The sequence below is a fragment of the Pinus tabuliformis genome, chromosome 9, assembly GCF_031772625.1.
Source record: "Pinus tabuliformis cultivar Carrire ecotype Pingquan chromosome 9, CPIR1, whole genome shotgun sequence".
NCBI lineage: Eukaryota > Viridiplantae > Streptophyta > Pinopsida > Pinales > Pinaceae > Pinus > Pinus tabuliformis.
The window spans coordinates 1,442,306,064-1,442,329,845 of NC_142307.1; the positions used below are offsets into that span (position 1 = coordinate 1,442,306,064).

The 23,782-nt window shown below is 40.6% G+C and overlaps 1 protein-coding gene across 4 annotated transcripts in view; it reads right to left on the reverse strand.

Moving 5' to 3' along the window:
• The window catches only part of LOC149153988 (uncharacterized), a 180,696-nt gene extending 157,529 nt beyond the window's left edge, over positions 1–23,167 (reverse strand). For 3 of the 4 annotated variants that reach the window (XM_089438697.1, XM_089438696.1, XM_089438694.1), the window contains exons 1-2: positions 23,010–23,160; positions 22,442–22,878 (exon numbers count right to left, since the gene is read on the reverse strand). In XM_089438697.1, coding sequence (XP_089294823.1) covers positions 22,442–22,588 — 147 coding nt within the window. In that variant the 5' untranslated portion in view covers positions 22,589–22,878; positions 23,010–23,160. Of the gene's footprint in view, positions 1–22,441; positions 22,879–23,009 lie in introns of all 4 variants that reach the window. The other variant, XM_089438695.1, reaches the window with a different exon arrangement.
• Positions 23,168–23,782: the final 615 nt, after the last annotated feature.

The window sequence follows — 23,782 nt, forward strand, 5'->3', positions numbered from 1 at the left end:
CCCTCCCTAGTGAAGTGCTTATACATTCTACCATAGCCAAGTTTGCATGCTAAGTCAGCCTCCCACCAACTTGTAGCCCCCCTCCTTTTGGTATTTTGTCAATTCCTTCATCTAAGCCACCCTCTCCACACCCCCTCCCCTAAAGCATGTTGAAATTTGCAACAAAAAATGTTCAAAAGAACATCTAGAAATTCCAATTTAATTCGTCCCTGAATTAAATTGTGAATTAAATCGAGATTCTATTCTCATAGCAACTTGTAATAGTTAATTAAGTTAAATTGACTTAATTGACTTAGGAAATTCAAGTTGGAAGTCTATCTAGAGTCATGTAGAGTGATCCCTAAATTTTAGGGGCCCAGGTTGAATTCGCCTAACTGAGTTATAGTCAGTTAAACTACTTCTAACAGTTGGAAGAACTAGTAGAGGTCTAGTAGTGGAGTAGTGCACCAGTGCATCACCAATACCACACCAGTTAACTGAAGATTCACTCATAAATAACTCATGCATGTTAGTTCAGAGGAAGACCCAGATGAGATTAGAGTTAGGGGCAATGTACTATCCTATGAAACCGGATTCGTCCAAAACCCTGGACAAATCCCGAATCGGACACGATTCTGTCCTGACACGTGTCATTATGGAAGGACTCATCGTGTCCTCTTGTGGCACGTCATGTCCAGGGGCGTGTTCAAAAAATCGAAAACGTGTCACGATTTTCAGATCGAGTCCTGGTTTCCGATTCGTTTTCGGGTCTGCTGTTAGGTTTAAAGGGGTTGTCTCTCCCATTTGACGGCAATTGCAAAGGAGTCGGGGTTGTAAAACAGTACCGGATCTATTTTTCTAAGTTACCGGATCCAATCCTTTGGGGTCTAGGATCCACAGATCTGATCCGGATTCACCTAAATGCGGCCCATAACCAACACGTGGTGTATCTATGTTGCGTGGAAATGAATCTTGAAATATGGAACCAGATCCTGAAATATGGAAACGGATCCTGTGTAACTTTTCCATGAGCGTATAATTGGAGTCATCTCAACGCGTAATGTTTCCCCGCATTCCACATTTTATGGACAAAGCTCATTTGAAATCTTTAACTTTTAATGTAATCTTTAATAATTTTATTAATACGAAAGCACATACCATTTTTAATTTAATTTTTAATATAGTTTATATAAAATATCTCTTTGTAAACATAATGATAAAGAAAGATAGTTGACGGAATAGGTGATGTTTTCATTCTTGTGCTTAAAAAACCTACCCATTCACTTTGAATCAATCACAGTTTGGCTAGAATAATAATATGGCTACGCAAATTAAAAATATATACATGTACGTGAATTATTAAAAAAAAGGCGGATGCATCTCCATCCAAACCAACAAAGGATAAACGGAAGTTATAAGCCATGTTCGTACAATTTTGTACACAAAGAGGTTAAAATTATCTCCCACGTGTATTTAGTACAGTTTGGGTTCATAGCTACATTTATTTGAATTTTGTATGTACTATGCATGCTAATAGCTATAGATGAAGAATCAAGATCTATGTTTGAACTTTGAAATCAATAAATTATTAAATTTGTATCTTTAATTAAAATTTGTATAAGAAATATGCTAATATCTAATTTTTAATGTATATATATATATATATATTTTTAAATATATTATAAATTTTTTTATATATATATATAATTTTTTTAATAAAATAATATATAACGTGTCCTGTTCCGGGGGTCAGCGTGTACCGAATCCGACACCACGAATCCCGAATCCTACGTGTCCCGAATCCCCGTGTCAGGTGACTTAGGTACTATCAGTTGTATAATTTTCCAAGTTATACAAATGGTGCATGCAATCAGTTGAGGACTTATGTTTGGATTGCGCAATTATGGATAGGGTATTTTCACATTAAATAGAGGCTAATTGCCTTAGGGATTGCACAAGGAAGTAGGGACTTGGAAGGCTAGTAATAAGTGTTGGCCAAAGTCAGCCTAGGAAGTAGAGAGATAGATTATACTTGTGCAGGAATTGTTTGGGTTGAACAAGCATTGTATTTTCTTCTATGATCTTCTGGTTAATGCAATATAGCTAGTCGAGGTTTGAGCAATTTCTTTCTTCGGAGAAATATTGTGTTATGTGCGATTGATATTATTCCTTTTATGCTTATTGTTTTCATCGATCTATTTTAGTTTCTGATGAATAGTAGAGTAGATTCTTGTCTTGTGTTTTAGCATATCACATAAGTTGTTGAATCTATACAGTAAAAATCTACATGGTATCAAAGCTGAAGACAGTATAGAAGAGGAGAATTCAAGTTGTTCTGCAGGTGAAAATTGAATTTGCAAGTTCATACTCCAAAGCAGCGATATGTCATTCTAAGGTTTGAGACTTGAGTATGCCTTAGAGGGCAACTCGAACTACATAGCTTGGAAGGACAGGATGGAGGCAGTGTTGGAAGACAATGGCCTCAAGGAATTCATAGATCATGACATTCCTAAGCCTCCAACATCAGATGCTAAAGATCTGGCTAAATGGAGAAAGTGTGTGGCAAAAGCGAGAAGAATTATCCTGGAAGGAGTTCGAGACCACATTGTCTCGAGTCTCCACAGTAAGGATACTCCATACTCAATGTGGAAGGCATTGACGAACCTGTTTCAAAATAGCAATGACCATAGGAAGTTGGCACTGAAGGACAAACTCAGAAAGATCAAGATGGATAAAGGGAGACTTAATTCCGAATTACTTGACCAAGTTCACCCATTGTCAGGATGAGCTTAGAAGTGTCAGGATTACTGTTGCCGAAGATGATATGGTGAGCCTAGCTCTTCTAGGACTTCCCAAGAGCTGGCATAGTTACCAGGACTCTATTAATGGGAGGGAGAAGCTACCAGATTGGGAGCGGTTGTGGTCAGATTTGGTACAGGAAGAGATTCAGCGAAACACCAGAGATGGGACCTCTTCCAAAGAAGTGGAAGAGGAATTTGCATTAGTGAGCAAAGAAAAGAAAGCCAAGGGAAAGAAGTCCCAAGGCGAGGCGGGCGGCAAGAAGAAGGACTTATCGAAAGTCAATTGTTTTCACTGTCATGAGTACGGGCACTATGCCACGAATTGCCCACAGAAGAAAGCAAGCAAGAAGGAGCCAGCAATAGCGGCAACAGGTGAAGCTCTAGCTTCACAATTCGAACTTGATTTCACTGCCATTGCACTCATGGCCAGCACTATAATGGGAAGCGTGTGGTATCTCGACAGCGGTGCCTTGTTCCATATGACGGGGAATAGAAACCTCTTCAGAGACTTTGAGGAGAAAGACCTAAAGCAGAACATAGAGTTTGGAGATGACGGGAGGTGTAGCGCTACTGGGATCAGTACAGTCACCTTTCAGAAGGAGACTGGCTCCCCTCTCAAAATCACAGACGTGATGTATGTTCCAGGACTAAAGAAGAATCTTGTTTCCGTTGCGGTATTGGAAGATCGTGGCTATGATGTGATTTTTAGTAAGGGAAAGGTTTTCCTTAGACACATCACCATGGGACAGGTGAAATAGATCGATGTGCGAGTCAAGAACCTGTATGCTCTCGAGATCGAAGATGCATGCAAAGCCTTGAGGAGCAAGGCAAAGGTTAGAGACTTGGTGGTTGAGAGGGAATTGCCTCTCAACATGCATCCCCAGAAGAAACCTCAAAAGCAATCTCAGAAAGTTGTAGAGCAGCCACAAATAGAGAAGCAGAGAGGAGATCGAGTGGAGAGATCCACTCAAGTAGAGAAGAAGCAGCCTCAGAAAATTGTGGAGCAGCCACAATTGGAGAAGCAGAGAGAAGACCGAGTGGAGAGATCCACTCAAGCAGAGAAAAAGCAGCCTCAGAAAGTTGTGGAGTAGCCACAATTAGAGAAGCAGAGAGGAGATCGAGTGGAGACATCCACTCAAGCAGAGACCTCCAGTAGGGGGAAATTTCGAGCCAAGTGAGTAGAGGGAGCACATGTTGCCATACCCAAGTGAGAGGTGGGGCGATGTGAAGTATTAGTCCCAAGAGCGCAGAAATTTTGGCAGGGTCCATTGAGAGGTTGTCTCATGGATCATTACCTTGCTACGAAAGCCCACAGTACACAGTGTCAAGATGGATCAGTGGAGGTTGATGCAATCAAATATGAAAGTGACAGAGGCAAAAGCTAGCAATAGTCATATACTGAAGAGCGCAAAGCAAAGTTTACAGCAGTGCAGATGGCACAGAGGCAGAGTCAGCAAAAGCGCAGAGTTTTCAATCGACAGAAGTAGAGCTAATAACAGTCAGAGACTCTGGTGACAGATGCATCACACTGATTCAGTTTGGATGCTTTTTGGTTGCAAATGTTGCAGTAGCAACAGCAACAATGACAAGTGTTGCATGCAGAACATTCCAAAGGTACTGGATCAGGATAGAGTTGAATTCCTTTCTTGTTGACAGAGAGTGTTGAAATTTGCAACAAGAAATGTTAAAAATAGCATCTAAAAATTATAATTTAATTTGTCAGTGAATTAAATCCAAATTCTATTCCCATAGCAACTTGTAATAGTTAATTAAGTTAAATTGGCTTAATTGACTTAGGAAATTCGAATTGGAAGTCTATCTAGAGTCATGTAGAGTGATCCTTAAATTTTAGGGGCCCATGTTGAGTTCTTTTGAGTTGTAACTAGATAACTTAATCTAACTAAGTCAAGTCAGTTAAACTAGTTGTAACTGTTGGAGGAACTAGTAGAGGTCTAGTAGTGGAGTAGTGCACCAGTGCATCACCAGTACCACACCAGTTAACTAAAGATTCACTCATAAATATCTAATGTGTGTCAGTTCAAAGGAAGACCTAATTAGAGTTCAGGGACAGTGTATTATTAGTTGTATAATTTTCTGAGTTGTACAGATGGTGCATGCAATCAGTTGAGGACCTATGTTTATATTGTGCAATTATGGAGAGGGATTGCGCAAGGAAGTAGGGGCTTGGAATGCTAGTAAATTGGCCAGAGTCAGCCTAAGAAGCAAAGAGATAGATTGTACTTGTGCAAGAATTGTTCGGGTTGAACAAGCATTGTATTTTCTTCTCTAATCTTCTGGTTAATGCAATATAGATAGTCGTGGTTTTGAGGAGTTGTTTTCCCCAAAGAAATATTGTGTTATGTCCGATTTATATTCTTCCTTTTCTGGTTATTATTTTCATCGATCAATTTTAGTTTCCATTGAAGAGTAGAGTAGATTTTTGTTTTGTGTTTTAGCATATCACATAAGTTGTTGAATCTATACAGTAAAAATCTACAAACCATTCTCCAAGAGGTTCCTCAAGGAAGAGTAGGATCAATATGCGCCAGGGAAATAATTATATGAGCTCTCCCCGTTTCTCTAGGAACCTTCTCTTTTCACGAGTAAGTCCAAGGATCCTAAAGTCATAGATAAAGGTTTCACTCTACAAACCTCCTTGGCTTCTAAAGTTGGACAAAAATCCCATATTTCCTTAGCCCAACTACATGCAAAGGAGGTTAGGGTTGGCATATAATCTGCCATTATACAAGCCCTTACAGCAAAGAAATCCCACTCTATGGGTAAACCATGATTTGCTTCTCCTTTAGTATTTGAGGGTGGGCACCCCCAAGCTCTTAGCCCTTAAGAGACTAGTCAAGGCTTATTCTACGAGCATCATTCTCTTGCAAGAAATGGTGTGCCTTGGAATAAAGGCAATGCAGTATCTCTCTTATTGGTTAAAAGACTAGCCCTTTCATTCTCTGAATTCGAAAGATCTTTAAAGTGGGTTTATCACGGCATGTGGTCCAAAATTTCAAAGTATTCTCTTCCGCCATCCTGGACTGAAGAATTCTTGTTGAAGGTCGAAGCTTTGTATGCTGCAATGCCTTACAAAATTGGCAATTTGTATGACCTATATCCTAACAAGAAGTTGTTTTGGGAAGGTTTGGCTTCACCAATGATATTTACAGGGGACAATATCACTTGCATGCTGGGAGGGATCACCCACGTCAAGATAACTCATGAATGTTTTTTACAAACTTCCTAGACGATCATCATATGGTGGACCTGGAGCCTGTTGATTTTTAGTGCCAATTAGACAAGCATAACTTTCTACATCTAGTAATTACTTCCAAAGATATATAAACATCATTAAGTAATTGCACCTAGAAAATTCAACTTCTTAGAAACTTCAACCTCTTCCTTAGATTAGTTCTAACATGTGAGAGAGAAAAATATGTTTGTGATAAGTGTAATGAGTGTATGATTAAATGAGAGGTACAAGTGTCTTTTTATAGTGATATTAGGTTGCCTCAAAGAGGCTCCTCTCTTTGTAAATTAAATTTAAAATTTAATTTAATTTTCTTTCTTTTGATTTCAACTTGTGTAGTTGGGGAATACCTCCCACAGCTACCCAAAAATCAACACTCCCTCTTAGTTAGGGAGGTATTCACCTTGACTTCCTCAAATGTCCACTTCACTAAAAATTTGTTACCATGGAAGTTGCTATGGACTCTTTGTCGATCATGCCACATCTTAAGGATTGTAATAATATGCTTCCATTGACCAAGGAAGATCTCACCTAGCTTCTGTCACATTTCTAGTCCCAAGAAGTAATGTATCCAACCAAGATCCTATATGTCGAACTCAAAGGTCAACTCCCTCTAACACTGAAGCAGGGTTTGATTGCTCCCTCTATCATGGAAGCAAGTCCTCCTACCACTATTACTCCTCTGTCACGTGAGTCCTTCTGCTCCCATCAGAAACAAGTCATATAATAACAAGATCGACCAAGGGTCATCAGATATCCATCAATCTAAGAATACTAAGCCCAACGTGCTTGTGATCATATTTATGTAGCTAGGGAATACCTTCCACAGCTACCCAAAAATCAACACTCCTTATCTAGGGAGCTAATTCACTTTAACTTCTTCAAATGTATCTCTTTTTTGAAAAGTTTCTCCATCCCAAAAAAAAGGTTAAATGAGCTCAACTATTTTGATGAATCCATCCACCTCATGTGGAAAGCATCCTGCAAAAGCATCCTACATCACCATCATGCAAAGGATCTAGTTACCCACTAAAAAAATCCCCTTTGCAAATGGATCTAATCACCCACTAGCCAAATAACCTTTGGTGTTATGGACAGGTTCCCCTTGACCAAAGTAAGACTAGTCTTGGATCACCAACTATCCAAGTCGACACTTGGAACCAATGTTTTAAAACTCCGACTCCGACTTGGAAACGGCTGAGGGTCGACTCCGACTTGGTATCAACTCGGCCGATTTGATTTCAATGACTCAATCATCGTAAAAAATACATTAAATATTTATTTTTTTATAAAAAAAACATAATTTTAAAGATTTTCATTCATGTTTCCAAACACAAAGCTTTAGAATATAGAGAGAAGACAACATATGATCAAAGTAGGCTCATGAATATATCCATTATATCAAAATGGCACCCAATGTACTTTCCAATACAAAGTTCATACTTAGCCACCAATGCCAGGATTCTTTTCTGCCTCAGCCTAAGGACAATCACTTGACCATAACAACAATAATACCAATTCTCTGCCCCTAATGAAGTCTCAAAACCCTTGATTTAATTTTGGTCAAGCTCCAAAACAATCAGAGGTAAATATGTATTTATTAGTCCATTGCCAGAATGTTTGCCTTTTAAAAACATTGTATGGCTCAATGCATTGTTTCAGTTTTCTAATTCATGCCACTCGGATAACCATACTTTAGCCTTGTAATTTTCAAAACTTTCTCACAATGATAGATTACTTTAGGGGTATAAATATGCAATAAACAACAACCCAACCATTGATATGTAGGAGGCGAAACAACTTCTGACAAATGCGCTTCAGGATTTTTGTTAAAGAGTCGAGTCGGCCGAGTTGTTACCGAGCCGACTGAGTCATTACCGAGTCAGTTGAGTTGTTACCGAGTCGACCGAGTCAGTGACTGGCTCGGTAACAACCCGGCTAGCCATTCTGTTTCAGCCACCGAGCCGACAAGGCCAGGCAATGGCTCAGTCTGGCTCAACCGAGTCAAAGTCGACTCAGCTGTTTTTTAAAACAATGCTTGGAACCAAGTTAGTACCCCTGACCAATGGTGACACCTTGGGCCAATTTACCGTTCCCTCGTGTTGTCACATAATATTGAATGATAAAGCACTTGCTTGATGCTTGAGGAACTCACTCTACCCACTAGCCAAGTAACCCTTCGCAATATGGTCAAGTAACCCCTGACCAAGGGAGCACTCTAGGCCTTGATGATACTGGGCCAATCTCCCTAGCCACATTACATGGCCCCTGGTCAATACCCTTGACCTATCAATATCCTTGAACTAGGGAGTAAGATTGCCCCTTGATGCTACAACATCAACACTCCCTCTAACCAATGGAAACATTCTCAATCACTCCAAGCTTGTCCCTAAAGTAAACAAACTTCATCTTGGGAGAGAGGCTTTGTGAATGTAAGCAATCTGCTTGTCTGAAGAAAAGTATCGAAGCTACACTACTCCCTTCTATACCATGTCTTGGTACTTGATCTCAATGTGCTTTGACCTGTCATCGCGGTCATCTCCTGCACCTGGTCAAACAATCCTGCGAGCAACTTCCAAAGCCACATTGCTTCACAACTCGCCAAACTAGCTACAATATACTTAGTTTCTACAATGTTAAGTGCAACAGATGGTTGGTATCTGCAAACCTCAAACTAAAGCAACATCCTGATGTGTTCTTCCTTTCTTCAGCACTCCCTACTCAATCGTAATTTGTATATCACCAAAGTTGTACTTCATCATTTGAGGCATGTCTTAATCCATATCCAAGTGTACCATGTCGGTACCTCAACGCATGGTGTGTCGCATGCCTCGGCTCAACCATAAATAGACGGCTTCCTTTACAAAATCCATAACCACAACTGCTTTCTTGTCACCTTGACTAGGTGCTCTCTTTGACACTGAAATAGATCTTGGTGCGGCAATCCTGGTTGCTCCCTCTACCATTGTTGTTTCCTAGTCATTGAAGCATATATGTTGTCTTGCATGGTCCTCTCATAGAGGGCATACTGCTCTTAGAGATCTCCTGTCTCTAAGCATCTAGCATGAAAATCTTGTAGTTCATCATTTGAAGGATCTCAATAGTATACTTCCTTGACCAAGGAAGTAATGCATCAAATCTAGATCCTTTATCTCAAATTTTGAGGTCATCTTCTTCTAACACTGAAGCAAGGCTTCCTATGGTAATCCTGATTGCTCCCCCTATCACGGAAGCAAATCTTCCTACCATTGTCGCTTCCTCTATGTCAGAATAAGTCATCAACAAGATTATAGGCTTATCAAAAAGCAAGGTACCTGTTGTGTCCATACAAAGTCTTCTTCTTCAGTGTGCAAATGTGAGACACCTCCTTATAAACCTCAAAACCCTGACGTGGTCCTATGTACACTTCTTCCTCAATTACTCCAATGAGGAAAGTGGTCTTCGCATCCACTAAGTGCGATTTCCAAAGTAATAGAAATAATAATTCTAATAGAATTGTACCTAACAATTGGAGCAAACGTCTTGTCATAGTCTTCCCCCTCTTTCTGGGACAACCTACTTGTCATGACTCACTTTGTACTTCTCTATGCTACCATTTGCTACATGCTAGATCTTGTAGATCAACTTGGAAGTCACCATTGACTTCCCCTCAAGTCTCAGCACAATTTCCCTCACATTATTCTTCATGATGGATTGATATTCCTCCATCATAGCATCCTTCCAAACTTGTTGGCATGTTGCCTCCTTATAGTTTGATGGCTCAAAATCATTGATGTGACTCATCAATGTTGCATATCCTGAGTACTTCTTAGGATGTTTGATTTCCAACTATCAACTGGATATTGGGGTGTGTCCAATCATCTAACTTTGTTGTCCTTATAAATATGTCCCCATCTAGATTCTTTGGTGCATCTCAATGGCTTTGGCAAAGATGCCCTCTTTCCCCCTTCCTTTTCCTACCTATAGCTGAAGGGCTAAACAAGCTTATGATCAATAACATAATAGAGGTGAACTAAAAGGATTAAAGATCTCCCCCTCAAAATTTGTTTCTCATTGCTTTTTGTTGATGACATCTTGCTCTTTGGTGCAAGATCAGCTCAAGAATTTCAAAGTATCAAAAGTACAGCAAAATTGGACTTGTTCTATAAGGCAATGAGGATGGAGATAAATTGGACCAAATCGTGCGTACATTTCTTTTTCTCTCAGTAGGGCATGTCACTATCCTAGAGGCAACTCCCCTAAGCATAGTATCGAAGAAGGGTTTAAGTATTTGGGATCTAATCTCAAGCCAAATTCTTGTAGGCTTGAGGACTACTTGTGGCTACATAAGAAAGTGGAGGCCCGTGTCTCGTTATGGGTTAACAGATGGCTTTATAAAGGAGGAAAACTTGTCCTTCTAAAGTCAGTCCCGCAAAGCATCCTCATTTATTGGACATCCATTGTCAAGGTTCCAAAACATAGCCTCACAATGATTCAAAAAAAGTGTCTTCAATTCTTATGGTTAAGAGGACGTGGTCAAGGAGGAGTACCTCAAGTTAAATGGTCAGTATTGGCTCGGCCTAAGTGCATGGGAGGATGGGGCATCAAAAAATCCATTCGATTCAGTCTAGCTCTCACAGGCAAAAGCTTTTGGAGGTTTACTCAGAATCATGCTCTGTGGGAGCATGTCATGAAGACCAGATACATGGAAGCTTTATCCATTGAAGAATGGTTTCAATGCCCACATAAATGAGCCAAGAATGGCTCAGTCATTTGGAGAACCATGGTGGAGGCATTTCTTGAGGTAAGAAGATAGACGGTACAAAATATAGGTGATGAGAAGAAATTAAGGATGATGGAGGATCCTTAGGCAAGCTCAAATAATCGATTCAAGCTTTGCTTTGATTTAGTGGACCAACTACATGAACAAGGTGTTTTCCCGTTGTGAGATGACCAGACTCAAGGTGTAATCAAAATTGGTAGTGATAGCTGGAAATCAGAAGAGGTGTTGCATTTGGAAGGTGCTCTAGCGCAGAGTGGCACAATTATGTATGTAAACTATGTTCTAACCACATTAAGTTGAATGAAGAGGACCAAGACAATCTAATCTAGTCAAAAAATTCTGAACTGGAAATCTACATGGCCAAATTGGGCTACAAGGCACTCATAGAGGAGGATATGCAAGGTCATCAAATGTGGTAGTGGGATCGCATCTGGAAGCTACATGAGTCGATAAAACTCTAAAATAGTCCTCTGGCTCACCCTCAGCAACAAATTGTTAACCTGGGACAATGGTATAAAGAGAGGATGGACAAGTCTGTTAATTTTAAGTATGTTCTATGCTTAGAGCAATTTATTTCAATTTTCACAGTTAGCTCAATATCTTTTCTAGATTAGCAATCACATCAACATTAAAGTAAACCGCAGATAAAACATAAACATAAATCGCAGAAGACAAGCCAAGACAAGAGGACACAAGATGTGGCGCTAGCTAAGGACAAACCCCAACATGGGGAAACCCTTGATCAATTCTTCTTATATGTTCTTCAATAGTTCAGCACACAGAGAGAGAGAGAGAGAGAGAGATAGTACATTTACAACCGAAGTCAACACTTGGACTTTCTAGATAAGAGAATAGATCATCTCTACATGAGATCAGTTGAAGACATGCTACTTCAACTGATTCTCCAAGGTGACTCCTTCACCTGTCATTGTGTTGCATCTCGTCATCATGCTGCACCTCACCATGCTGCACCATGTAACTGTTTCATGTACTTGTTGTCCATGTATTGCATCATGTACAGTTATACTGTTGTCCCACTGTAACACCTACAGCACACATAGATTTCCATGTTGTCACCTACAACACACATAGATTTCCATGTTGTCACCTACAACACACATAGGGTCCTTCTTACGTGGCTAGGTCTCCTCAATTGCTATGAATCTGGCCTCTCTTTACTACGGAATTAGGCCTCCTCTAACTGCGGATTTAGGCCTCCTTTAACTGCGGATTTAGGCCTTCTTTAACTGCAGCCAAACCTCTACCTTAACTGCTACTAGAGGTCTTCTCCATCTGCGGCTAAGTCTCCTTTCCACCTGCAGCTAGGGCTTTTTATCATGACTGCGGCTAGGGCTAGTTCTCTTCTTTAGGACAGCAACTTAGATCTCTTCTAGACCACCGTTGAGGGCAGTTCAGAACTTCTCCTTGATGCACATATCTTCTTGTTAAAATTGGCAACTAGGGCCAAACTCCATGTGGGTCATCTTATTTATGGCAGCTGATATTTTTCTTGGATCCCTCTCATCGAGAGGTGTAGGATTGATCTAAATATCATCTGATTCCGATAAGTATTCATAGAGTTGAATTTATTTGCGTTATAAGACAATTCGTCAAGGTCGGCCAGCAACCAAATAAACCCCACATGTGCTCAACGTTTTAGTATAAATAGAGGTGCCCTTCAAGTCATTTCAACACACTCGAGATCTCTTCCTCTCTCTACTTGTCTTTGGGTTTTAGTAGGAGGAGAGATCCTAATGAATAGCGTTGCCCTGATCCAGAGGGCAGAAAAGCCAAAACTGCCGAAACTACCGAAAAAGTCGGAACTGTCGGAAAAGCCGAAACTGCCAAAACTGTCGGAAAAGCCGGAAATGCCGGAACTGCCAAAAAAGTCGGAAATGTCAGAACTGCCAAAAAAGCCGAAACTATCGGAAAAGCCAAAACTGCCAGGATTGTCGAGAATAACCAGAACTGTCGAAACTGCCAGAACTACCGAGAACCGCTGAAACAGCCCAAGCATTTGTCTTCGAAGGAGAGCAGCATGCAAGGGACAACTAACAAACATTGGGATAGTTGTATGGTACTTAGCAGCAAATACACCCAGCATGCAATGTTACAGCTAGCATGCAAGGGACAACTAGCATGCAACAACAAGCAAGCAAGGTGCAGCCAACACATAGGTTAGGATGGCAACATGGTGCAGCAATGGCACATAATGCAGTACAGTGATGGGTATAGTCATGATTAATGAAGCATGATGAGATGCAGCACAGTGATGATGGGTGCAGCAAGCTGCAGCGCAGTGAGGTGCAGCATGATGACGATATGTAGCACAACGATAGGTGAAGGAGTCACCTTAGAGAATTAGTTGAAGCAGCATGTCTTCAACTGATCTCATGTATCATCTTCTTAGAAATGATCTATGCTCTTATCTAGATAAGTCAAAGTGTTGACTTTTGTTGTAAACGTATTATCTCTCTCTCTCTCTCTCTCTCTGCTAAACTATTAAAGAACATATAAGAAGAATTGATCAAGGGTTTCCCCACATTGGGATTTGTCCCTGGCTAGCGCTACATCTTGTGTCCTCTTGTCTTGGCTTGTCTTCTGCGATTTATGTTTATGTTCTATCTGCAGTTTACTTTAATGCTTATGTGATTGCTAATCTGGATAAGGTATTGAGCAAACTTTCAAAATTGAAATAAATTGCTCTAAGCATAGAACATACCTAAAATTTAACACTTCTTTAGGACAACAGCTTAGGTCTCTTCTAGACCAGCGTTGAGGGCAGTTTAGAACTTCTCCTTGCTGCACTATAGTAGTCTCCTCCATGACTGCATTAAGGCTGATTAGGGCTTCTTCATTAGGGCAGCGTAGAGCCTAGGGCACTCCCTCTAGATAGCATAGAACCTTTCTCCATTAGGGCAGCGTTATCCCTTAGGATCTCTCCTCCTACTAAAACCCAAAGACAAGTAGAGATGAAGAGATTCCAAGTAAGTGTGTCCAAATGACTTTCAAGGCACCTATATTTATACTAAAACATTGAGCACATGTGGGGTTTATTTGGTTGTTGGCTGACCTTGACGAATTGTCCCATAACACAAATAAATTCATATCTCTATGAATACTTATCGGAATTGGACGATCTTTAGATCAATCCTACACCTCTCGATGAGAGGGATCCAAGAAAAATATCAGCTGCCATTAATAAGATGACCCACATACTCTCTTATGCCTGCTCTAGACTATGATACTGCCTAGGGCTTTTTTGATGGGACCAGCCAGCGTCACTCTGCAAAATGTGGGATCTGAACTGTTCTGTTTGTAAATCCAAATCATTAATATCACATCAAATATATTCTTAGATATGGTTCTAATTCAAAGGCAGATATATTTCTTTGCACTTTTTACGTTGCTTCATTTTGCATTATCATGCTGATTCAACCATCTTCAGGTTCTAAGGGACTCCAAGGTAGTTATTGATTGAGCAACAGGTAAAACCAAGGTGGACACTGCCCATCTCCACTCGCTGCTGTCCCAAATATGCATTATCATTCAAGACCTGGTTTGGTCTTCCTTCTCTCACATTCTATGGGAGTTAAACTGTAAAGTTTTGTAGATGTTCTATGCTAAGAGCAATTTCACTTTTCTCACAGCAATCATACAAGTAGATAAGCAAAATGCAGATAGAACATATAAGCAGATCTTACAGAAGACAAATCAGAAACAAGAAAAATGTATGTGATCGTTTCGGCGGTCAACAGGATGCTTCAACCAGCAAAGTCTCCTTTGGTCAGCCAGCCCAGCATGTGTCACAAGAACCCTCCAACCAGTAGATGAGTCAACCCAAGTCAGTTCTACAAAAGTCAATGTTGTCCTGAAAAGTCAACGCAGGGGCAACAAGCTAAAAGTCAACGCAGTAGCAAAACGGTCAACCCTTTGACCTCGATTTTTGTGCCAGGTAGTACGGCCTTCAAAAATCGAACCTCCCACAAGTTTTCAGCTTGTTTGGACCAAGCGTTGACCAAAGTCAACGCTGGTCAAACTTCTGCGAAACCCTAGCAGCAGAAACATCCTCTTCGTCCTTCCCACGTGTGGCTGAAATTCGTCCTCCAGGTAGCTCGTACTTTTTAGGATGAGAGAGGAAGATATGAGTTGTGTTGTGATCAAATTCTCTCCAACTTTTCCTGTATATATATCCATCAATGAGGGTGTGTGACACATCTGTTGGGCATGTGAGCCTACATTACAAAACTGGCTGACCTTGCACATATAATTTATTAAGAATAATAAATTCAAAATATAAGTTCTGCTCATCGGATTAAGACTATTTTTATATGGATTTTACACCTCTCAGAAAGAGGAATCCAACAAAAATATTAGCCTCTTAATCTGAGCATCAGAACATGGAGTTTGGACCTAGTTGTCCAAATTTAACACTCCCTCTCAACTAGGGAGAACTCCATCTATTAGTGCAATTAACATCGTGAGTCATCCCGCCGAAACTTGCTTTTCTGGCTTCTTTATTTCAGAACAGAAGTGGGTCAGTCACAAAGACATCATTCCCTGACTGACATAATCAGTCCAGAGGTCCCAAACCTCACAAATCTTGATCCCAGATCAAGTGGTTGGACCATGCCATCCTAGATAGAGAGTACGGCAATCTCTGATGCGTCCATCAGTCTTTGCTAATAGTCTCTAGCTTTTCCACACCTCATTGGCCAAATGAGAGGTACTTCCCATGAGCCCTGAACTCAATGGGTAGGATGCATACGGGGCACAGATTAAATGAGTGGCGAACCAGCTCAATAATCACAAGGGTGGGGCAGAAGCATTATGAGTGCTTATAGCTCCGAGAAGCTATCCCCAAAGCCCCCCAGAGCTCCCAGAGCTCATCGTCCAACAGGACCCACATCATAGGGTCTTTCCACGACACCAAGACTCTCACGGAAGGTTAGGAACTTGACCTTCCCCAGGGGCTTAGTGAGAATATCCGCGACCTGCTCATCAGTTCCTATATGATCGAGCCTTACGGCGCCTCGCTGTACCATATCCCGGATAAAGTGGTACCTGATATCAATATGCTTGGATCGGTCGTGGAACACAGGATTCTCAGTCATACGAATCCCACTCTGATTATCACAGAGTATTACAGTGGTATCTAGCACATGTTGGAACAGCTCACTAAAGAGCTTCCTCAATCAAACTGCTTCACAACAGGCCATACTAGCAGCAATGAATTCGGCCTCCGCGGTGCTCAAAGCCACCGACTTCTGCTTCCTGCTCATCCATGAGATCGAAGCAGAACCAAGATTGAAACAGCATCCAGATGTGCTCTTACGATCCACCACACTGCCAGCCCAATCGGCATCAGTATATCCCCGGAGTATCACACTCCCGGCAGTGTATCTCAGCCCATGGTTTATCGTGCCCCGAAGATATCTCAAAAGATTCTTGGCACCAACCCAGTGAAAATGATGAGGCTCAACCATCTGTTGACTCAAAGTATTCACTGCAAAACATATGTCCGGACGGGTGTTCACTAAGAACATCAAAGCTCCTATGAGTTGACGATACTCAGTAGGATTGGCCAAGATAGGCCCTGCAGCGCTGCCACTCAACTTCTTAAAGTTGAGTTCCATTGGTGTCGACACGGAGTTACAGTCCACCATCCCAAATCTTTCCAGAAGCTTCACAATATACTTTCCTTGAGAAAGGAAAATCTCTCCAGGTCTCTGCCAGACCTCCAGGCCTAGGAAATAGTGCATCAGTCCTAGGTCTTTCATCTCGAACTCAGCAGCAAGCTCCCTCTTACATTAATGAATGAGAGGGTCATCACCTGTCAGGAAGAGGTCGTCCACATACAGCACTAGAATGAGAGGCTTTCCTTCCTCAACCTTAAAGTAAAGGTTTGGATCAGCATTGCTTCGAGTGAAGCCCAGCTTCATCAAGTAACTATCCATCCTCTCATACCAAGCTCTGGGTGCTTGCTTTAACCCATAGAGGGCTTTCTTCAACCTGCAGACATAAGTGTCTCGATCTTGAACTTCAAATCCCAGAGGTTGTTCTACATACACCTCTTCCTTTATTGCACCATGCAGAAAAGCGGTCTTGACATCCATCTGATGAAGACTCCATCCTTGCGTAGCAGCAAGGGCTATGATGGATCGGATGGTGGTATATCGAGCCACAGGTGCAAATATATCGTCATAGTCAATTCCTTCCTTTTGAGAGAAGCCACGGGCAACAAATCTTGCCTTAAACTTTTCAGCACTCCCATCAGATCCATGTTTAATCTTGTAGAGCCATTTAGCGGTGACAACAGATTTGTCCTTCGGTCTCGGGACCACATCCCAGACATCATTCTTCATAATAGCCTCATATTCTTCATGCATAGCATCCTTCTAGACTTGATGCTTGATGGCTTCCTCAAAAGATCCAGGTTCAGATTGTATAATAGTACTCATGGCAGCTAGATACCCTTGGTATCTACACGGCTTCTTGCTTTCTCGGAATGTTCCCCTTGGGGCAGCATGACCCTCAGCATCTTCGAGGGTGTCCCTGAGCCATGATGGCCTCTTTCCTAGAGAAGGGGAAGGATCAATAGGGTCCATTGGCCCTTCAACATCAGGCATAGTCTCATCCTGGGGTTCTTCCAGATTTCCAGGTCTTTCTTCATGGTTTTCTTCAGATCTAGGAAGATCTACTACTTTCTTCAGGGAAGCATCTTCGTCAAAAGTGACATCATGGCTTATCTCTACTTCCCTTTGACCAGGTACATAGACTCTATATGCCTTAGAAGTCTCACTGTAGCCCACAAACATTCCTTTCTTCCCAGTAGCATCCAGCTTACTTCTCTTTTCTTTCGGCACATGAAAATAGACAGGACATCCAAAAATTCTAAAATGTGAGACATCAGGTTTCTTACCAGAGAAAACCTCTTCGGGAGTTTTGGAGTCCAAAGCGGAATGAGGGCATCAGTTTTGAATGTACACAGCAGTATTTGCAACTTCTCCCCACAGAAACTTTGGAAGACCCTGGTCACATAGCATGGCACGGGCAGCTTCCACAATAGTCCTATTCTTGCGTTCAGCAACACCATTCTGCTCAGGAGTATATGCAGTGGTAGTCTCCCTCTTAATGCCAGCTTCTCTGCAAAAGTCTTTGAACTCATTTGACTCATATTCAGTGCCATTGTCAGTCCTCAAAATCTTGATCTTCTTTCCGGTCATATTTTCCACCAAGGCTTTGAAGGTACGGAACCACCTGAAAGCCTCATCCTTCTTCTTCAAGAAGTATATCCAGGTTTTGTGAGAGAAGTCATCAGTAAATGTCATATAGTAAGAACATCCCCCCAGGGATGTTACAGGCAACATACCGGAAAGATCAGAATGGACCAGTTGCAATATCTCAGATGTCTTTGTGACACTTGAGGGGAAAGGTCCCCTTGTATGTTTTCCTTCAGCACAGCCCTTACATACACCTTTATGATTATTTCCAAAATCAGGCATCCCTGTCACCACCTTCCTTGCTTCGGGAAGAGCCTTGTAATGAAGGTGTCCAAATCTTCGGTGCCATAGTTCAGTTTGACGGATAGTATCACAAGTCATAGCTCCCAACGGACTCCCTCCAACCTAGTAGAGTGTACCAACTCTAAAACCAATTGAGATAGCTTCCTTGAAGCTCTTCTTCCACATGAGTACCTTTCCATCAGAGAAAGTTACATTGAAACCTTTGTCTTCCATGGCAGATACAGACACAAGGTTTTTCTTCAATTTGGGTACATAGAGTACATCTTGTAGATGGAGGACTTGTCCTTGAGACAAGTGGAGGGTCACAGTCCCGGTCCCTTTCACAGGATAAGTGGCATTATCCCCAAGGATAATTTCTAGATTAGTATCCCTTTCAACCATGTCAGAAAGTGCTTCCTTGAATCCGGTGATGTGTCTTGAGGCACCACTATCGATTAGCCAGACATCCATAGTGTCGGGCGGAGATGCAGCTGAGAGAGCAGATATTAGAATATACTCATTTCTTTTATTAACAACATTAGACTCCTCATACCTGGTATTTCTGGTCCTTTTAGAAGGTGGATTGTTTCCTTCAAAGTGAGCCTTCCTCTTTCCTTTGGATTTGTCATTTCTTCGATTCCCATTCCTTCGGTTGTTGTTGTTGTCGTCACTATCGGGAGAATTCTTCTGGAAGGGGCATTCTCTAGCATAGTGTCCAGTCCTATGGCAGGTGAAACATTTACCCTTCTTCTTTTGAGTCTTAGTCCTTCCTTTGTCCTTGGAACCACCAGAGTTCTTCTTTCGGGAATGAGCAACATAGGCAGCATTTCTTTCATTATCAAATTCCTTCATCCTTGTTTCTTCTTGCATACATCTAGACAGAAGCTCATCAAAGTTAGGGATGGCATTATTGTTGAGAATGGTAGTTGTGAATACTTGCCATTCATATGGAAGTCCTCCAAGTGCGGTGAGAACCATCTCACGATCAGCTATTGTCTCCCCAATCGCTAGCAGATTGTTCCTGGTTTCGATCAACTTCATAAAGAAAGTTTGAATAGACTCGTCTCGGCCCTTCTTCATATTCTTCAACTTGTTCTTGAGGAATAGCACTTGGTTCACATTGTTTACTCGGAACATAAGTATCAGTTTGTCATACATCTCCTTGGATGTGCCTAGTTCAGATATGTAGGCAACCAAACTCTTATTTATGGATTCCCTGATCAGCAGCTTTGCTCTGATTTCTCCCTTCTTATACTTGTGCTTAACAGCAGCAGAGGCATTTGATGGAGGTTCTTGAATCTTCCCTGTCACATGATCTAGGAGATCATGATCTTCTAATTTAAGATCTAATAACATCTTCCAGGCATGGAAGTCATCACTTCCAGTCAGCTTGTCATTCTCCCTGAATTCAAGCTTAGAGGAATCCATTTCCTTCGATGATGATTGCTATAGATAGAGTTTGTCTTCACCTCAGCTCTGATACCATGTAAAGTTTTGTAGATGTTCTATGCTAAGAGCAATTTCACTTTTCTCACAGCAATCATACAAGTAGATAAGCAAAATGCAGATAGAACATATAAGCAGATCTTACAGAAGACAAATCAGAAACAAGAAAAATGTATGTGTTCATTTCGGCGGTCAACAGGATGCTTCAACCAGCAAAGTCTCCTTTGGTCAGCCAGCCCAGCATGTGTCACAACAACCCTCCAACCAGTAGATGAGTCAACCCAAGTCAGTTCTACAAAAGTCAACGTTGTCCTGAAAAGTCAACGCAGGGGCAGCAAGCTAAAAGTCAACGTAGTAGCAAAACGGTCAACCCTTTGACCTCGATTTTTGTGCCAGGTAGTACGGCCTTCAAAAATCGAACCTCCCACAAGTTTTCAGCTTGTTTGGACCAAGCGTTGACCAAAGTCAACGCTGGTCAAACTTCTGCGAAACCCTAGCAGCAGAAACTCTAGCAGCAGAAACATCCTCTTCGTCCTTCCCACGTGTGGCTGAAATTCGTCCTCCAGGTAGCTCGTACTTTTTAGGATGAGAGAGGAAGATGTGAGTTGTGTTGTGATCAAATTCTCTCCAACTTTTCCTGTATATATATCCATCAATGAGGGTGTGTGACACATCTGTTGGGCATGTAAGCCTACATTACAAAACTGGCTGACCTTGCACATATAATTTATTAAGAATAATAAATTCAAAATATAAGTTCTGCTCATCGGATTAAGACTATTTTTATATGGATTTTACACCTCTCAGAAAGAGGAATCCAACAAAAATATTAGCCTCTTAATCTGAGCATCAGAACATGGAGTTTGGACCTAGTTGTCCAAATTTAACATAAACCAGCAGGCAGACAAGCTAACAAAAGAAGCTTTGGAATTTCATGAGAGCGCTTTTTCTGTTTATGAGTTCTATAATGGACATGAGACCAAGAGTGTGGAGTCTCTCTCTTAAAATTCCTTTTAAATTATCAGGGTGACAGACATCCAGTGATTTTATTTTCTGATATTGTTGGTCAAACACTAAGAAAGGATACTGTTTTTTGGTTTTCTGGAATGTTGTGATCAGGAGGTATGCCTCTCTTGTCAGAATGAAACATGGGGAACAGAGTAGATATACTTAATGACTGTCTGGTAAGTAATGGAGTTTAAAAGGACAGAATCTGAGGCTGTAAGGTTATTTTTGTCACGTGTACAGTGGACAGGTTATATGTAAATTATTTTTGGGAATATAAGATTTTTTCCGAAGGAAAAACCTTCATTTGCCCACCAATTCTAATTAAAATCCTAACCAAGTCAAAAGCTTGAGACCAATGGGCTTGTGCAGATAAAAAAGCTGGAATTAGAGGAAAGCACTTTCCAAGTTGAATGAATACGATCACTACAAAATTAACGGCTAAGCAGAGTAACAGTCGATTAATAAATAAAAGAAAGTTTATCAAAAATTGAACTCTATTTCAGGAGAAAAAATGTAAAAGAGATATTTGATGATTCAACAAGGATTAGGGCAAAAGTTCAACTTTAACGGGATAATCTTCATCGGAGTTCTCAGGAAATACATTATTTATATTAATATGTTAATGTGAAAGTGAAACTTGTTAATGCTTGAACAAGTTATATGTTTTCCATTCTGTTACTTGTGCCAAGGAGACCAAATGCCTATTAGAAGAGTTTCGCGAAAGTGAAGCTGGTGGATCGATAACATGCAACCTCTTTTTTTAAATATATCATGCGGATTTTCCAGCTCCTTTCCAGGAAAAATGAGAAACTTCAAATTATCCATAACACTTCTACCACAATAAAATCACCAACAACAATACAGAAAGTAGGTTCAAGATTATCAGCCATCCAAGACCTTAAATTCTCCCCTTTCGAAGAAATATTAAGCGCAAAAGCATTATCGTCCCCCACATAGAATCTACGCATTTAAAAGCAACCCACAAACTAGACAGACAACTTACAAAACAGTGGAAATACAAGCTGGGTAAGTGACCAACCAGAGTGGCCGAATCCTTCCTAGATAAAATTGAGGGCAATTGTTTATTGAAAACCAAAAGCTTTAACCTCCTGAAGGTAAAGGTCCAAGTCAACAATTAAAGACTTCGCAAATCGGACCACTGTCTTTCTGTCGGAGAAGCAACATTGACTACTCTCTCGTGTTCTAAAAAAGGATGTAATCTTGAAGAACACGACATAAAAGACCAGAAAAAAAACGACTTAACTTTGGTGTTGAAATCAAAAAGCCAGAAAACCTGACCAAATAAAGATCACTCTGAGACAATGGGAGAATAGAAGTTAAAACGACCTCTCACACCTTTTTCTCGAAGCATCCCTCTGGTCAAAACCTAAACCTCACAGATATAACACTCGAAAGACCTAGTGAGGGGTATCATTTCCAGAGCTTGTATTTAGGTTCATCCAAAAAGCTACAGTTACACCAGAACTACACCTCCGTGTTATCATGGAACCAATGTCGCTACATTAACAACCCACACCTCAAAAAAGAGCAAGGCTATAGGGTTTTAAACCGGTTGGCCTCTACTAGAAAACGGCTCAGATACATGTGAGTGTTTTAGCACAGAGTTCATCCATTCCTGAAATTATAAAGTAAATTTAACCATCTTGGGGAATATAATGATTGATAATACCTGCTTAGCAACTCGCTGGTGAGCAGAATCGGATGGTTCTGCATGCCGCTGATATTCGTTCAGCATAGGGTCCACCAGAGTCGACACGAAAGCATGTATACTGTCCTCCCTGGGTGGCATTCCCTCCTCAGTGTCTGTGACCTCCATCTCCTTACACACCCGAACAATTCAAAACCCAAATTGGAATGTTGGGCTATGCTGCTCCTACTCCTGAATCTCTCAAAACTCTTGATAGTTATGAACTTGAAGAACGGGTTGGTTCAATATAAGCTGATACTTGTCATAATTCTACACCCACTACAGTCAAAATAATCAGAACTGCCCACATGTGTGAGGCGCGGTGATACAAGATTTCCGAATCAACTAACTTGTAATAAGGGGCAGCAGGTACCACTTGCAGAGCCTGCCTGGCATGTAAACAAATTGCGAATCTTCTTCTGCATGCAGGGCAAGGCAGGTTAATATGCATCTCACTTCACTGTTTTGATGCAATCAAATATAATACAATGCAAACAACTTGAAACTGAATAGAATAGCAATGAAATGATGCTTGGTTTGGAGGCCTGACTCATTGGAGGCCTGACTCATTCATTGCTGGAAGTGGGCTGTACATTCCAAGACCGCCGGATTTCCTGCTTTTTCATTCCATCAACATCAAAATCAAAATCAACCTCAACCTCACATATGTAAACTCGCTGTGGCCACACTATAAATAGAAGGCAGATGATAAAGAAAGATGGCGATCTATTCGGAGTTTTTAAATATGGATTGGGTAACAATTCCGTGTTTTGCTTTGGTAGCGTAGTATACAAGGCTTTCCTTTATTATAGGGCCGCCCCTGTTGTTTCCTTTTGGCATGGCAGTGCGCATGAAAGGATGGAGAGGTTAATCATTAATGTTAGAGAGGGAAGGTTTAAGAAAGGATTCAAATGTTTTTTTTTTTTTTAAATCGTTTTGATTTATTAACGAAAAATTGAATATGCTTTTTTAATATTAATTTTTAAATTGATTTTAATTAAAGTTAATAATTGGTATATCAGGTTTATGAATATTTAATCTAGTATATTATTATAATAATTATTTATTTAATATTATTTATCTTCTTGTTCTGAAGGAGGAGAAGGTTTGGTTAATTTTTAAAAATTAAAAAATAATTATTTATTTAATATTATTTCTTTTCTTGTTTTTAAGGAGGGAAAGGTTCGGTTAATTTTTTATTTTTTATTTAAAAATTAAAAGTGTATTGATGGTTTAATCTAATAATCTGATAATATTTTTTTGAATTTTCAAAAAAAAATTTCAAAATGTATTTTATGTGTTTGTATTTTATCTTTTTATAAA